Raw genomic sequence first — 17,445 nt, forward strand, 5'->3', positions numbered from 1 at the left:
CCAGAAGCTGCAGATGAGATCAGTTTGCTTCATTACTGGCTTGACTGGAACACTGCCCTGCGAAGCATCCGAATATTGATGCACATATTCCCAGGAGAATTTCTTGGCAGCCATTCTAACCTGCACATGCACAGAACCATTCCCCAACCCCCCAATGCTGCCATTCATTTCGACGCAAGCTGCCTCAAGCATTTATAGAGATCTCTCATTCTCGCTTCTATGGCAATTGCTTCGGCAGCCCAAACCTATCTCAGAGGTTCTAGATTCATTCATCCAACAACCGACGGGTGAATGGATGCTGTGGAAGCAAGCATCCTGAAGAACAGAGCTGCACCACTGGACCCCCAGGGCGCTGACGGTCAAGGAGTGGCAGCTCCAATGGAAGCACATGACGACTGTGCTAATCGCTGCTAGGCCAAGTGGCAAATCAGGAACAGAATGGGTGGGACAGTCCAAGACAGGTTGTGCAAAACAATGTCAGGAAAGTGCTTTCAGAGGTAACACTATAGCCAACAGCTAATGGTGTGGAAAACTATTGTCTGGAAAGCCCTACGGTTAAGTCTGCACCCACATTCACCCACCATTCCCAGTAATCTGCCGCCATCCGTATGAGTACAATAGTGTTCTGAAGTAGCCCTGCCTGCTGATTAAGGCTCCAATCCTGCATTTCGTTTCAGATATGCCAGAAAGGAGGTATTAACTTTCCCACAACATTGTTCATGGTAGCCGTCTAGACATACAACAATGCCCCCCTTCAAGTTTGCTGCTTGAGGCTGCTGTCTGGAATATTTGTTCATGGGTCTATTTTCAGGCAGGCATCCCACCAGCCTGTTCTCCGAAATACTAGAGTGCCCACTCACGAATAAAATGCACTAGTCAGTGGCTACACATCACAAGCACATGAAAACCAGTAATAATGAGAAAACACCAATTCCAGTGATAGGCCATTTAGGAAGGAGACAGGACACCCATCACCAGGCCTCAAAAGGAACTGAACACTCTGGTAAGTATTTATGTTTCTCCAGCTGTGTATCTAGATCAACTAGCCACTGGCTCTGGAATAAGGCAGCCATATAAAATAACTGTTTGAAAGGCACATTACACTTATGGCTCCTGCCTAGCATGCTTTCATGTCTTCAAACCTCACTTCAAAAACAACAGCATATGACTGCAGAGTAAGATAAGATGCTCCATCTTCCAATGCTATTAAATTTTGGTACATATAAGTAGAAACTCCCATTATTCTGCTGTCAAAGAAATTGGGGGGTGGGTGGGGGGCAGAAAGTATGAAGCATTACAGAGACCTTGCATGGCCCCATGAAAGTATAGAAACCTATAATGAAAGTGTATCTAAAATACACTAGACTTCCCCCAAACTAGTGAGTTTGAGCTGTTGCTGGACTAACTTCTACAATCCCTGTTACACCGGCTGAAGTGAGTTCAGGTGATCATTACCCTGGAGGACACCAAGTTGGGGGAAGATTGAAATTACAACAGAACTGGAAAATACTAGGAGGATTCAGTGCATGATAAATTGCACAGTCATTTTTGTTATTTTTCCCACAAAAGGCCTCTCACAAACCAGAACTTCATTCTCCAAAAGGCAGGCCAGTCTTGCAATTTGACATTTGCAAGACAGAAATAAAACAATCCTTCCAGAAAGACTAGGCAGAAGAATGCAGGTTCTGTGGGCTTGGCAACCCACACAACCATCATCAACATATGCCATAGTTCAATGCATATTATTCTACTACAAGTAAACATCAACAGTATGCAAAAGCTTTCCAATTGGACAAGAAAAGTGCCACCTCAGATCGAGGCTGGAAGGACTATGCACATCACACTCCTATTTCAGTGGCTAATTGCAGACAACAGACCCTCATTTAAGCCTGCAGTTATCTTTAAGGTATGTTTGGCTTTGAGTCTGTGGCATTAAGAGTGCAAATTATGTCAGTTTCAAGCCACTGTTGCCTTCTCATTTCCTGATCGCAATACCCTCTCATTTGATAATACAGAGTCTTGTCAAAACATATGGTTTATGCAGACAATTATTGCTATTTACAGTTTACATGCACATATCATAACTGCATCTGAGGTTCCTGTTGCCAGGAAGGCAGAAATCAAGGAGCAATGAGCTTTTTTCAACACTATTAACTAGATATATGCAAAGACATCCTTGTTTTAGCAATCAGTCAGTTAGTAGAGGCTACATGGTTAGTGACAAAGTCTGGGGAGCTTCCAAGACCAACATCCACAGCATTAGCAAAGGCTGTTTCATAGAGGGGTGGCCAATGTGAGGACTCTAGAAACTGCTGACAGACAACTCCCACCATCCCTGATCACTAGCCATGCTGGCAGGGGCTGATGGGAGCTGTAGTCCAACGACTTCTTCTGGCCTTATCTATCCCCAGTAGTAGAAGCATGCAGACTCAAAATACTGGATACCTCCCAGAAACAGGAAAGGGTACATCTGACCCAGGCAGGCTTGGGGTGAAGCTGGAAGTGGCCATCTTTCCCACAACTAGCTTACCCCAAAATTTCTTCCTTATCCATATAACTATGCTCAAAAAAAGTCTCATAAGAGTCCAGTTACTCATCTGCAGCAGCTTGTTTTAGCAATCAGTCAGTAGTAGAGGCTACATGGTTAGTGACAAAGTCTGGGGAGCTTCCAAGACCAACATCCACAGCATTAGCAAGCATGTTTACTCACACTGGGTGTGGGTCAAGATGCTTCCAGGCAGCCATCACACCAGCAGAGGACTGCACAGATAAGTGAAGCTATTTAGATATGGTAGAGCCAAATATCTTCTGTGCAGCACACGCCAAACACTAAAGCCACAGTGTATACGGGTTTTTTAGAGCCAAAACCAACACGTTGGAAGTAATCAGAAGTGATTACTGTTTGGGGAAATCCTTGACTACAATGTACACTTTGATTCAGTTTTTCCATCTGAAACCATCCAGAGTCACCACACATAACAGGATTGGTGAGAGGAAATCCCATTCATGCAAGTATGCACAGTTCAGCCAGGCTCCATCACAGGCAGAGAGCAGCATTCAGAAAAAGGAAGTGTTCTAGTTAAAGGAAAAACATGTTAATGTTCATAGCCTGGTACACCTCTTAAAACTTTGATACACGCAATATTTTGGCTACTTCCTCAAACTAATCTGTTTTAAAGCATTTTGATCGAGGCAAGCAACACAAGACTCATGGCATAAGCCTAAAAGATGTCCCCATTTTTGTTAACACCACAACCAATGTTTCACCCAAGTGGCCACCACATTAAGCCCTGGGCCAAAAGTTACAGAATAGAGCCGTTGAATTGTAGAGTTGGAAAGGACCACGAGGGTCATCTAGTCCCTAGTCATCTAAACTAAGCAGAAATAGGGGAGAGGCCAGAGGCCATCTTGGTTATGAGTCCTGGAAGAATTTGACCACAACCATGATTTAATTGCAAGGAATAAGTGATCAACTGGGACCAGTACTTGTGGGAAGTGATGCTTTCTCTCTCGTCAACATTACCCGAGGAAATGGTTTGCCTGTGCAGCTTTGAGAGACCAGTCTGCCTTCATTAGTTCAACATCACCTCTAAGAGAGGAAGATGGGCAGCACTGCTTCCTCTGCCCAGCACAGACATTCTTCAGTGCTCACACCAAGCAGGCCAGTGACACATGTCTGACTAGGGGGCGGGGGGAATGTACTAAATACCAGACTCTAAGAATTGAACACAACCTATTAGACATTTACCACCCTCTTCTATAGAGCACAGTGAATGGTTAGGTATGTAAAGGGGTGAGACGATCTTTTAGGTATCCTGGTGGCCTTTGAACACCAATACCAGCACTTTGAACTTAGCCTGATAGCCGATTCATAACCAGTGCAACTCTTTCAGCAGCAGGGAAGCCATCTGTGCAGCTTCTCTCCTGAAGAGGAACCGGTATGCCGCCACCGCATCCCGCCGGAGCTAGCTGGAGTCTCCCCCATCAGACAGGCACCCTCCTATCAGCAGCAATTCAGACTGGCTACAGCCCCACTTCACTTGCGGATGCTCCTTGCAAAGAAGTGGCAAGAACACCATTTTTGAAAGGGGTTCTTTTTTTCTCTTGGCTCACTGCTTGACAGGTCTTTCTCCTGATAAACACAGAGGCTGCAGGCGAGAGCGGAAAGCGTAAGTAAAATGTGTGTTAAGATGCAATCCCAGTGTATAGGGACTTTCCAAGTCTTTTAGTCACTGACGCATAAACCTGCTCCTCAGCAGTTTATAAAGTCAGAACCTTGCAAGTGTCTGAGCTGACCATCTCCATTTCCTACGTTTAGTTGCAGCAGGATACTGTTGCTGCAGGACCACTAATTTCCTCAGCCGCCTACCGAGTTTCAGTTCCCCAAGCTCTTTACAGAGGTACCTCTGTTTACAAACTAAATCCGTTCCTGAAGTCCATTCTTAAACCAAATGTGCTCTTAAACTGAGGCGCGCTTTCCCTAATGAGGCCTCCGGCCGCCAGCGCCCTTCCACGGTTTGGTTTCCATTCATAGATCGAGGTAAAGTTCACAAACCGGAACACTACTTCCAATTTTGCGGAGTTCGTAAACCAAATAGTTCATTAACAGGGCTGTTCGTAAACCAAGGTACCGCTGTGCTCAGAAATCCCACCTTTCACTCTACCCCTGAAGAGCCCCATCAGCCGCCACAGTGCCCAGAGGGAAGGTTTCCCTTGCAGTTTGTAGAGCTCTAAGCACATTTTCATGTCAGCTATGCTGCAGATCAAACAGTTATCTCCACCTCCACACAGAAGTCTTTTTAAGATTTCTGCCTCCCACCCCCACTAACTTAATTGAAGTTTGGGCCTGGTCCCATTCAGAGCAATGCTATGTCAAAGCGGCCTTCACTTCCTAAGAGGCAGCAAGTGGAGCTGTGCTGCTAAAAGCATTAAGCCATTTCGCTATTCATTCATAAAGTGAAGGAGCACAACTTAAGCGTTATTTTCACCTGTTTAATCCAATTAGGGATCCCACAGCAGCCGATGAAATCAGAAAGTATAGTACTTGGTCAGGTTTACACCACACCAAGTTTCTAACGTCAGTGTTAAGGGCGTTGGCACAAGTCCCAGTTCAGTTGTCAGATCATGGTGGTTATTGTTCACCCATTTCTTGAGCTACTTCCAAGACACAGAGCACCGCAATGCAAAGTGCACATGAAACACTCAGACTGCCTGGGTGGCCTCTATCATTGCAGCCCATATGGATGCAATACCCTAGCTTTTAGCACACTTAAAAAAAATGCACTGCTATAAAGAATATGACTTTGCACCACCACAAAACTATGTTATGTCTTTGACTTCTACTGAACAGAACTGGGAGGGGGGGGGACCACAGATAGTCAAGCCTGAGTTTTCTAACCCTCATGCCAGAAATATAAAGCAGGCAAGTGGAGAGCGTCTCCCATCCGTAAATAAAGGGGCCAGGAAGCCACTGGCCCTACTTTTATCTCAGCTTCATGCTAATGTTTGGGGGGGGAGTCGAAAGCAAGAGAGTTGCTTCATGTATTTAATGGGAAGAGTTGGAAGGAGAAAAGAGTGGCAAACATACTTGCCGCAGCCAGCTTCCTCAAAGCACAGAATGTTTTTTTAATTAATCCTACCCACTCCTCCCAAGTTCCCAGGTTGTGATAGATATGAGCTGTTTGCATTGGAGCAAGCATTTCCTACTTTCCTTTATCAACAGCAACAAAAAAAAGCACCTCTAAAAAAATTAAGAGTAATAAAACACATAGTTGCAAAGGGGGGTGAGGAGAGAAACACAAGGAATTAGCAGTTCTGGAACTGAAAACAGATTCCTGGGCTGAGCATGTCCCTCAGAAGCTCCCTAGGATACATTCAGCCCCACCCTACCTGCAGACACTATTTTGCAGACCATGAGATGCCAGCAGAAAATACCCTGAAGGAGATTCCCCCCAAGTCTGAAGTCTGCCCATACCCGTGGTAGAGGATTTGTGGGAGACGAAAACAGTACACACAGCATGAAGTGAGAAACCCCTCCAAGTTAAAGTTACCTACAGTGTGTGAATTGAATCTAAAGTTGCAAGTACAGTGGTACCTCGGGTTACATACGCTTCAGGTTACATACACTTCAGGTTACAGACTCCGGTAACCCAGAAATAGTGCTTCAGGTTAAGAACTTTGCTTCAGGATGAGAACAGAAATCATGCTCCAGCGGCGCAGCGGCAGCAGGAGGCCCCATTAGCTAAAGTGGTGCTTCAGGTTAAGAACAGTTTCAGGTTAAGAACGGACCTCTGGAACGAATTAAGTACTTAACCTGAGGTACCACTGTAGTGACTTATGTAAGTTTGTGGAACCCCTGCCCTGAACTCAAGATGACCCGCCATAGGTTACCTTTTCCACATAACAATTCCTTTTACAGAGAAAAGAAGTATAGAGCGAATCCATTAAACGCTCAATTAAAACAGGAGCAGCAAGGCAGCAAGCCCAGCACCCACAAACAAACGCTGGATAGAAGGAATAGTCTTTCCTGGCTCACAGTGGGAGCCTTGGTCTTTTACTTCCACTATGACAGCTCAATAGCACCAAAGAGTTATGCCCGGCCTACAGTTCTCTAGAACTGTACAGAAGCATATTTCACGTGATGAATTGAGTACATCTTTGCCAACAGTCATTCTTCAGATTAACAACGCAATTCTGCACAGATGGTTCATTTTTACATGACATGATTGCGCTGCCAGCAGCAGCGCCAGTTTCTCTCCTTTCTTTTTGGTCGTGTTGAAGGGTCTCAGAGGATTTTCAAGTCTATTAAACCCAAATGTCCCTGCTTCTCTCTTACAGGAGAAAACCTTTGCAGAGGCAAACAGTGTGAATCTGTTTGCAACCCTCGATTTTGCATCCTCAGAAGTAAGCCCCATTGAACAATGGGACTTATTCCTTAAGCATGCATAAGATTACAGCCAAAGTCAACAAGCCCGTCTCATTTGGAAGCTGTTCTATTTTGTCCAAGGAAATCAGGGTAGTGCACATGGTTCTCCCCCTCATTTAACCCCCACAACCACCCTGTGAAGTAAAAAGGAAAAGGTACCCCTGCCCGTATGGGCCAGTCTTGCCAGACTCTAGGGTTGTGCGCTCATCTCACTCTATAGGCCGGGAGCCAGCGCTGTCCGCAGACACTTCTGGGTCACGTGGCCAGCGTGACAAGCTGCATCTGGCGAGCCAGCGCAGCACACGGAACGCCGTTTACCTTCCCGCTGGTAAGCAGTCCCTATTTATCTACTTGCACCCGAAGGTGCTTTCGAACTGATAGGTTGGCAGGTGCTGGGACCGAACGGCGGGAGCGCACCCCGCCGCGGGGATTCGAACCGCCAACCATGCGATCGGCAAGTCCTAGGCGCTGAGGATTTACCCACAGCACCACCCGCGTCCCACCCTGTGAAGTAGGTTCAGCTGAAAGGCAGTGACTGGCTCAAGGTCACCCTGTGAGTTTCATGGCTCAGCTCAAGTTATAGCCCAGGCTTCCTCAACCTCGGCCTTTCAGGTGTTTTGAAACTACAATTCCCAACATTCCTGACCACTGGTCCTGCTAGCTAGGGATCATGGGAGATGTAGGCCAAAAACATCTGGAGGGCTGAGGTTGAGGAAGCCTGCACAGCTGCTAAACTTTACTTTAAAAAAATGGGAGCAGTTGGCACTTGTTTATGCTAGAATTCCAGGTTTAACCAAATACTGTACCTGCAAGGATCATAACACTGGCAAGCACCTAGCAGGCTAATTCGTTTTTGCAATCTCCATCTTTAGACTTGAAGGCCCAGCCCATTTAATTTTTATTCCCCATCCCCATCCCTTGCTTTGAAACTCATCTCACCTGATTAAGAGTTCTGGAGAACTTGAAAGCTTGCACATTTCATGATTCTTGGCTTGTCCTAATAAAGGTATTATATAGCTATGGGTGTTGGGAGATATTTTTCATCCCAACACAGCTGTCTTTGTTGGTTTGTTTTTATGCCTCATTTAGGTAGTTGCCTTTCATTGTAACTGCATCTGCCCTCATATTCATATTCTGTGTGTGTGTGTGTGAATATATACATTAGATTTATCCAAACCTCTAAGAGGATTACATAAAATATAAAATGCGCATTAAAATTTCTGATAAAAACTTATTTTAAAAACAAGTTCTTTTAAACAGACAACACTACATATACTACGGGCAGGAATTATTCTAACTTCCCAGCTAGCCAGGGCTGGGAATATGTTCTAAGTTACCAGGACATTTAGATGCCCAGGCAACCAGGCACACTCACACAAACATGTCATTGCAAGAGGTAGGGCAGAGTGAGTCAGTGTTTCATGTCCCTGTGTCACACAACTATAAGCTGGGCAAAAAAAAAAAAAAAGCCTCCTACACAGCAATTTTATCTACAATGATTTTACATTTCACCCATTATTAAAACCTAGCACGTCATAGGAATAACAATTCTTGTTATTTTACTAGCAATAAAGCAGTAATGCCTGCTGAAACTCAGTGGTAAAGCCCCGAGATAAGTAACTCGGCTTTTCAAGCAGACGATGATTAAGGAGTCAGTCAACAGGCAGAAAGCAATCCTTGAACTTTGGGTTCCTCCTCAGGAAGTTTGTCTGCTAAATCATTGTTCTAGGAGCAAAGGTGGCGAGTTGCGCTTTGCAGCACCATTTCCACTGTGATAATCTCTAGGCATTTATAGTTCCTATGCAAGGATCTGCAAAATGGGAGGAGAGGGAGGAGGAAGCTGCCAACATTCCTTTCAACAGTAAGTTGTAAGATCCAGCATTTGCTCTGATCGGGCAGACACAGAAGAACATGCTTTTTTGAAACAGAACAAGCAAAGTCTGTTTATAAGTTCAGGTTACACATGTATTTCAGCTACCAATGCCACCCTTTATTATGAGTACATTAAGAAGCTTCCATTTCAAGATTAAAGACTACAATCTAAGCACCAGTAGTTCCAATACTATCACACACACTCCAAAACAAGATTTGCCAATGAGGTTTCTATGTCATTTTCACCCAGCAGAGTCATTTTTAATTGCAACCAAAGCCTCTTTGCACACACCAACCTGAACAAAGCTATCAACTCACAAGTAGAGAGAAAAAATTCTTTTTTTCTATACTAAAGGGCAAGCATGTTTTCTGTACAACTCCCAGCACCTCATGCTTTGTGTGACTAAGTCCCAAATTCTAATCATCAGCATCCCTAGGCAAGAAATTTCAGGTTGCAGGACTGGGGAAGCCCTCTCTGCCCAAGACCTTATAAAACTATTGCCACTCAGAAAGGACAATACTGAATTTGTGTTGAAGGTCTGGATTTTTCAAGTTCAATGGGTGGCAATGGCACCATTTTTTGGAATGTTGCTCAAAGTATTACGCCATCTTCCCCTGACCAGAGAAGGGTGCATTAACCACTGTCAAGAGGATTCGAAGGCATACACTTTCATCACTCTGCTCCTTGCCTGAGGAAACTAGAATATTACCACAGTATGAACATCATACTAGGCTGGGGATGAGTCTGCAATTACACAAGGTATGTTCCTGCATTGTACAGACTAGAAACATGCTGGTTTCTAGTCCCCACATCCTAAAACAGCCAATTATTGCTGCATAACAGTAGCTAGCTTAGCTGTTACCTAGGTTTTTGCGTATATATAAACATGGGGTGTGGACATTAGCTGGCAGCAGTGAAACCACCCTCTCTATTTAAAAAGCTACTACTTCTGTTCACGGAGACAGCTGCATATAAAGAAACCCATAAATCAAACATTTCATTTGAACTACTCCACCCAAAAAAACCCAAGTCGAGTACAGGTTCGTTCCTTGAACTGCAACATGAAGACAGGAAGTTGCTTCAATAGCATTACTAATTGCAACTCAATTCACACACCCAAACACACACCCTAGTGAGCCACTGATAAATAGTACAACTGTTGCATGATTGAATGTCTAGCACGAATTGGTTCAGTATTTCTCCATATAGTGACATCTGAGTATTGCTTATCAGTGTTCCTGTTAAACTGAGTCAGCATGGGTGTAGTGCTTTTCTACTTCAAAAGTTATCTGCCCTATGTTGCAGAGAGCTATTGCCTCTACCACATGATGGGGGTAAAAGATTATGGTTTGGATCAATACTTTCAGTTCTGCAAATGCAATGGCACCTTCTGCTTGTGGTACATGCTGTCCAATCCAATGGAGGTTTTCACTGGAGGAGGCGAGATAAGACCTTTGCACCAATTCTGCTTGCAGCCTACAGCATTCTGAAGGATCCCCAATCCTTCTGAGCAATTGGCAGGGGCATAGAGGCTTCAGGGGCAGGGGCATTGGGGAGGGGAAAAAGCTCCCCCCTTCCATCGGCAGAAGCATCATCAGAATGGAACTCTGATCAAAGAAGTCTGGATCCAATCCCTGATCAGTCGGGGAAGAGACCATCACACTCCACTTATGCACACATTACAATCAGTACTCAAAAAGGAATATATTAAGAGACTTCTGAATTCCAAGCTGACCCAGGACAATAAAAATGATTTTGTCTACTAGTGCTCATGGACATTTGGGTTCCATGTTTCCTTTGAGCCTTTGCCATTAAACCAAACTGCATCTCCTACCACCAGCAGACCACTACATTCAGTGCTGCAGTTTGTATTTCTTATTCAAGACTGCTCACTTGGGTGAATCATTAAGGAGTGTAGTGTAGGCGATATACTAGGATTTTATTGCTCATGAAAAAACCTGCCAGGTTTACTGAAGGAAAAGAATTCCCACAAAGATCTGGCAATATATACCGAATGAGGCGCACACTCATAACCTGTACTTCAGGAGTGGCGCTCTCAATCACACAGCAATCACGATTTTAAAAGTTTGGATCAATTCCCACTTCTTACACTTTCATTTGCAACCCAATTGTGAGCCTAAGAAGAAAGCTACATTGGAACTTGCTCGGGGCAAATGAACCAAAATGGTTCACTAAAATATCAGTTATTAAATTTGATAGCTAGTCATTAGCTGCATGTTAACTGCCAAAATACAGGTGCTTAACTATGCATCTTCCAAAAAAGGATTCATATGTCTCTTGTTGACTGAAGCAGCTTTCAATATTGAGGTATATGCTACTAAGTAAGAGTCTAAATTCCAGCTACCACTACCGGTTTAGCAGAGAACAATTCATTACGTAAATCTGCATCTAGACATGAGCTACAAGACACTAGGGAGATGATCATTCAGGGAAGGGTTTTGGGCAGTTATATTTAAGGTTTCAGTATTGCAATGTAATATAGAAAGAGGGTGACAAAATAAGGTATTCTTTAGATTATTGTGATGCACTTATATTTGAAATGCGGTATTTTAGACCTAAGCACCGCTGAACAGGGCTATCCATAGCAATGCCAGATTTTATCCGATTCAGGAACATAAACACCTGGAGCAAAATTAGTAGGGCTGTTTGTACTTAAGATTTCAGTAAGAACTTCCTAACAAGTTGCAAGTTTATAGATCACACTGAGGCTCAATCCTATTTCAAGCAAGGTGATTCTTTTATAAGATAACCTATTCCAGCAACTGAATCGGAGGTATAGCTGCATGCTGGTGGAACCTTCATGAGATTCTGAAGTTCCCCTACTTTGCTTTAGGCTGCAATCCTATACCTGGGCAAAGTCCAGTGAACTCAGTGAGATTTAACTTGGGAGGCAACATGCATGGAATTTCGTGTTCAAGTTCTAGCTATGGCACAGAATGCCTTCCAAGACCACACAGGAACTTTTGACCCTTCCTGTCCCATGATGAGTGACAAAATACCTACAAGAAGGAGGATAGTCCATCAGCCTGCTTGTGCCTCACAGGAGGTGAAGCTAAAGCAGCTGTAAAGCAAAGCTTGATCCTTTGATCTCTAATCCTTTGGAATGTATCAAAATGATGCCGCCACCAAATTATACCTCTGCGATTCCCTGGCCCGAAGATAAGTGTCAGGGAATCGGGAGCAGGAGCAATGGGGAGAGAGGAATTGGAGAGCGAAGGGGAAGAATCCGAGGGCAGCGTAGGGGAGTATGACAGTGGCCCGAGAGATTCCATGAGCTTCTCCAGCGAATCAGAAGATTCCCAGAAGGGGGCGCTGATGGTCAGGGCAAGGGGGGTCCCAGGGGGGACGCACCAGAAACAAGGAGCCAGAGGGGAACCCCAAAACAGCAGTGGAGGATCGGGACCAGTTTCCCCACCAGAGCGTAGTGGGGGGGAAGAGTCACATGTGTCAGGGCCAGCGTCTCCTCCAGAGAGGGAGTCAGGGCTGACCACGCCTCCATCGGAGAGTGGAGGAACGGAAGGGAGGTCAGTTGCAGCTAGCCCCCCCGAAGGGGGAAGCAGTGACAGCAGCAGTGAAACGGTCAGGAGGAAAGCTGCTGGCTGGGCGCGCGCACCAAGTTCAAATGTGCAGGCGCGCGGGACAGCAGGAGACCCGGATGGGGAACCAGCTCCTAAAGCCCGCCGGAGGGAGGGAGAAGGCTCAGGGGAATCTGCGTCAGAGGAGGCTAGAAAGGGCGAGACCCCGGCGGGCAGGCGGACCCAGAGGAGGAAAGAGCAGCGGAAAAGGTGGAGCAAGGCTAGAATCTTAAATTGGTGTCAAGGGGGAGGAGACTCAGACGGAGCATCAGTGGTCTAACGGTTGAGACGTAGAGCTGCGCGCTGCGGCTTTGGAAGTGAAACTGAACTTCAATAAAGACTTTTGTACTTAACAACGAAGCAGCGTTGGTCCTTTGTGAGCTGGGACCTAGGGTAGCTCTGACAATAAGTTTATGCCTCTCTTTAGGTGACATGACATGTTAGCATTTAAAGCAGCTTGGAGAATTCGGGATATTTGGGAAGAGCACTTGCTCCAGCATCCTATTTTCACAATGGCCAGCCAGATGCTTATGGGAAATCTGAAAGCAGGTCCTGAGCGCAACAACACTCTCCCCCACCTATGACTCCCACCAACTGATATTCAAAGGCGTACTTCCTTCAACAATGGAGGGAGAACACAGCTATCATTAAGCTCACCCAGGGCACACATTTCAGAAACTTTCCTTAAAACATGTTGCAATAAATCTGATAGAATCAAATATATGGCTGCTACATAGAATGTACTGTAATCCACACATGCAGGAGCCTAACACTTCCTGCTTTGCCCAGACATTGGAGTACCAACTTGTAAGAGGCAGCTTGCCATCTCCCAGGGGCAGTACAGGACGGGCGGGGCCTTGTCTAGTGAAAGGCAAAATTTCCCCCACCCACCACAACAGTTTTTAATGGGGTTTCTGAAACTAGCAGCACTAGTTGCAGGAGTACACATTATTCTGCTTGTTACTTCTGTTGGCGCTTTGCACCAACAATATTCTGCTGTTAATATTTAAACTGAAAAGAAATCAGAGTGAAGTAATCCCTGGAAAAGCAAGTTTGCAACAGCTGTCAAAGGTATTTTCCCACAAGGAGTCTGATTCAGAGCTCAGCAAGGTTTCCGTGCTTCAAAACATATGGGTTACATACAGAGAACCAACATTCTTTTCTCCTATACTTTTCCTTGAAGCCTCAACTCTATTTACACAGACAGGACGTCTCTGAAGTTCTGTTTCAGGTCTCTAACTCAAGGTCACGTTTTGCTCATAACATAGTTCTATACTCCAGAGACACCACTGCAGAGAGAACCGAAGTTACTTCCCCGGTTAAAACTCAGACAGACTTCCAAACAGGGCAACAATTGTTAGAAAGTTAGATTTCAGCTCCCACAGGCAGGTATTAGTTTTATTTTCTTTTGCTTGTTAACACACCAGTTCTGTGCTACTACTTGGCTGCTAATAGAGAACACAGCAAGATCTGGCTATGAGAACCACTTGCTATTAACCCATCTTTTTAAAAGTTTGAAAGCTGCCTTCATTTGCAAATGATGTACTTTATACTCATGCCCCCACTATTTCTGTTGGAGGTTCAGAGTAGCATTCAGTGCTCCCAAAATATATCCATTACTGCCTTGAAAAAAGCTGCATCTGCAACTGAGAGCATTAAACTATCATTGAGAATGGTTACCAAGTTGCTTGGTGGCAGAGATTTTTTGTTTTGGGTTTTGGCCAATGGATGAAGTCTCTGCCCAGAAAAACCCTGCCAATTAAGTTTATCTTTGTGAAAATGTTTTAGGAGTATTTGCCACTTTACTGATACCACATTTGCAACTCCTGCGCTTAAAATGGGAATTATGGGCAGTTGCTAGTAGATGCATAATTTCCTCCCTAAATATCACATAACCTTCATCCATAAACATTCACGGACAAGTTGGATAATGCGCTTTTTCTGCCTTAGGGGTATGGGCCTGCCTTGGTAAAAACCTAATTCTGCAAGACCCCTTCCTGCTTTCATGCTCTATGGACCCAACAGGCTATGCACATTCACTCCCAATTATCCCCCTTTGATTTACTTCCCAGAAAAAATGCAAAGGTTCATGCAGCTGTTAAAAGCAGAAGTGTTCAATTTTGTGTCACTTTAGAATTGTGATTGGCAGCAGAAAAGTGGGTGCGCTGATGGTGTCGCTTCAGCTGCTGAAAAAGCCATTTAAGATTTTTTTATAGTTAACATTTCTAAGCCACAGTAAAATATTTTGTTTGTACTACCTACATGTTTTCACAAACACAACTGTTGTGAAGTATATCCTGCATTCTTGGTATATACTACAGGTGTCCACAAGGCATCAGGTTTAGCCTCTCGATAATTTCAGCTGGCATTCTATCCATGCAATATTATCCAGAAACACCTCCTAGTGCTATTTTGCATTATTTATTCCCTCCTTTAATACAAGTTAGGCATTTTGCAAGAAAAGATTCCCAACACAAAAGACACTATAAACACAGTCAAAGCAACAGTACTTAGCTGCAGAGCTTTCTATACAATTAATGGCTATTGTAATCAGACTACATTTATCCATTCTATGGTTCAACTGTATCTTGGAAGTTTGTTGTGCTTAGGACACTGGCAGCCTTTTAATCACAGCTTCTGAAATGCCATCTAGTCCTTTACAAATGGTTTTTGACTAGACTGAAGCTGACTAGTATCTTCCCTCTCTACCACTACCACCTCCCAACTTGTAAGCTTGGAAAAATGCAGCTTCAAAAGAGAAAATATGGAGTGTCATTATCCATGGACAATTTTTAAGGGAGTCCCAATACCAGGTTTTACAGTTTCTTGTATTCGCAGAGGAATGGACTAGATGACCGTGAGATCCTTTCACACTTCGATTCTACAACACATGCTGCATATGTACCTGCAACTCAGGATAACACCATGCATCTAATCTAGTGGGCTAGTCCACAAAAGCTTATGCCATCAGGATGTCAGTCTTTAAGGGCTCAACAAGATTGTATTTTCCTGCAGCTATCCCTTTGATAGGTGACTAGTTAATAGTGCACAACACCTTATAGGTGTGATGTGTCAATTATGTATACCCAGACTACCATACATAGCCTATCATTTTGCAGTTTGTCCCACTGAACCAAGAACCTAGTCACAGCTGACTCAACAGCAGTGCCAACTGAAAAAATAGGTGTGAGTAGTCTACCAAATTAGTCTTAATGTCAAATCCTAATGGTTAAAATAGATGTACTATCACAGTCACACTTTTAGAAATCCAGACACGTCAGAATACTTGCTAAGGTATTAAAACAATTTAACAAGATATTATTAGCATTCCTTATATACTGCATCCTTCGTGCACAGAACCAACAGCACAGCGCATTTTGGCCACACCACATTCTCCAGAGAATAAAATGAGAAGGCCGGCTGGGTTTTCTTCCTGACATGCTACTTGAGGAGCAGAGCACTGCTTTGCAAACTATCTCCACAAGCCCTGCAGCTGCTCTTTTTCCATCTTTAATTTTAAACGGGAACCAAGTTCAGCCCAATGCCTGCTTCTCCCAGGAAAGCAGAGAAGAAGCTGGTCTCAGATCAGAGACTGGGCTTTTATACAGCTCAAACCTTTCAGAAACCTCCAGCATGGAAACCGGTCTTTGCCGCCAAAAGGAAGTGGCTCTACCTGCTGGGAGGGAGGCACCTCAGGAAATCCTGTCTGAGCAGCGCCAGCCATTTCTCCGCTTTCCCAGGATTAGGCTCAGGCCCCGTTTACGGTTCAATGCGAGCCCGGGGACGGGGGAGTTTGTAGATGGTGGAGACACCATTAATTGGGGTGGGGGAAGAGAGCATGCAAACACCCGACGCCTGGGCGTCCCTCCTCCTCCTCCCAACCCGCGTGCTTTACAACAGTACTTAAGAGAACGAGAAGTGGGGGGGGGCTCTAGACAGCTTAGGGATCCTCCTTTGGCGGGCGGTAGGCTAAGAGCCGAGCTGGTTTCAAAGCTCGCAGGGTGCAACAAGCCGGCAGGTACCCGCCCCGGGAGGGTCGGGTTGGGCGGCTCCTCCCCACAGCCTCCCTCCAAGCTGGGCTCCCGGGGGCTCGTCGGCGCCTCAGGAAGACGCTCAGCAGCAGAGCCGCGCCCACCTCGCCCGCCCACCCGCTCGCTATTCTAGCGGAGCGGCAACTCGACGGGGCACCCACTGCCAGGCGCTTTGCCCCCACTTCTGCCTTCCTCACGCCGGGAGAAATTCAGGCACCTCCCCGCAGCTGCGAACAGACGAGCTGGTTTGAGTTTGCCCCCAAAACCCTGAGCCGTAACCCCCAGGCACAAGAGGTGCCCGGACGGCTGGGTTGAAACGAAGTACCATGCCCGACTAAAGAGGTCCGGGGATGCAGAAACTGAGCTGTTTCCCTCAGGCAGCCTGCAGCCCGTAAGCGCTGCTCTCGCCACACGCGGAAGCCCGCCCGCCCGCCTAGGCGTCCCCGTTCTTTTGCCCAGCCCCGACGGGCGCGCCACAAGCTCACCGATGGAGACCAGCTTGATGTTCTCCTTCTCCAGGAACTCGAGCGCCACGGACACGTTCTCCAGCTGCATCTGCCGGAAGGTGGGTCGCTGGTGGTACTTGCGGTACATGCGCTTCTGGCTCAGCACCTCCAGCAGCGCGATGAGGCGCAGCCCGTCGCTCAGGTCGAACTGCAGGTTACCGATGCGCTTGTTCACGCAGCGGAGGTGCTCGTTGCACCAGCGGGTGAAGGTGTTCTGCTGGATCCGCTTCCAGGGCGCGTCCTCGGCCAGGTCCTTCTCGGTCACCGGCATGGCTGCGGCGGGGTCGCCTTCGAGGTCGCTGCGGCCCAAGGGAGCAGGAGAAGGAAGGTGGTGGAGGAGATGTTGCTGGTGCTGTTGCTGCTGCTCCTGCCACTGAGGCTGCAAGCTGCTGCTGCTGCCGCCGCCGCCGCTCCAGTCACTGCGAGCAGCCTGGCCCCGCGCCTGCGTGCTCATGTCGAGGCCGCCGCCCCGCCTCCTCCTGGCGGTAATGAGCGGGCAGGCCGACCAACCCGC

The 17,445-nt window shown here is 46.0% G+C and overlaps 1 protein-coding gene across 5 annotated transcripts in view; it reads right to left on the minus strand.

Moving 5' to 3' along the window:
* The window catches only part of FLNB (filamin B), an 83,658-nt gene that overhangs the window by 65,953 nt on the left and 260 nt on the right, over window positions 1-17,445 (minus strand). For 2 of the 5 annotated variants that reach the window (XM_083602826.1, XM_083602825.1), the window contains exon 2: window positions 16,911-17,410. In XM_083602826.1, coding sequence (XP_083458952.1) covers window positions 16,911-17,385 — 475 coding nt within the window. In that variant the 5' untranslated portion in view covers window positions 17,386-17,410. Of the gene's footprint in view, window positions 1-16,910; window positions 17,411-17,445 lie in introns of those variants that run through there. The other 3 variants (XM_083602823.1, XM_083602824.1, XM_083602827.1) reach the window with 3 other exon arrangements.

The sequence above is a fragment of the Podarcis filfolensis genome, assembly GCF_964270895.1.
Source record: "Podarcis filfolensis genome assembly, chromosome: 2".
Taxonomy (NCBI): Eukaryota; Metazoa; Chordata; class Lepidosauria; order Squamata; family Lacertidae; genus Podarcis; species Podarcis filfolensis.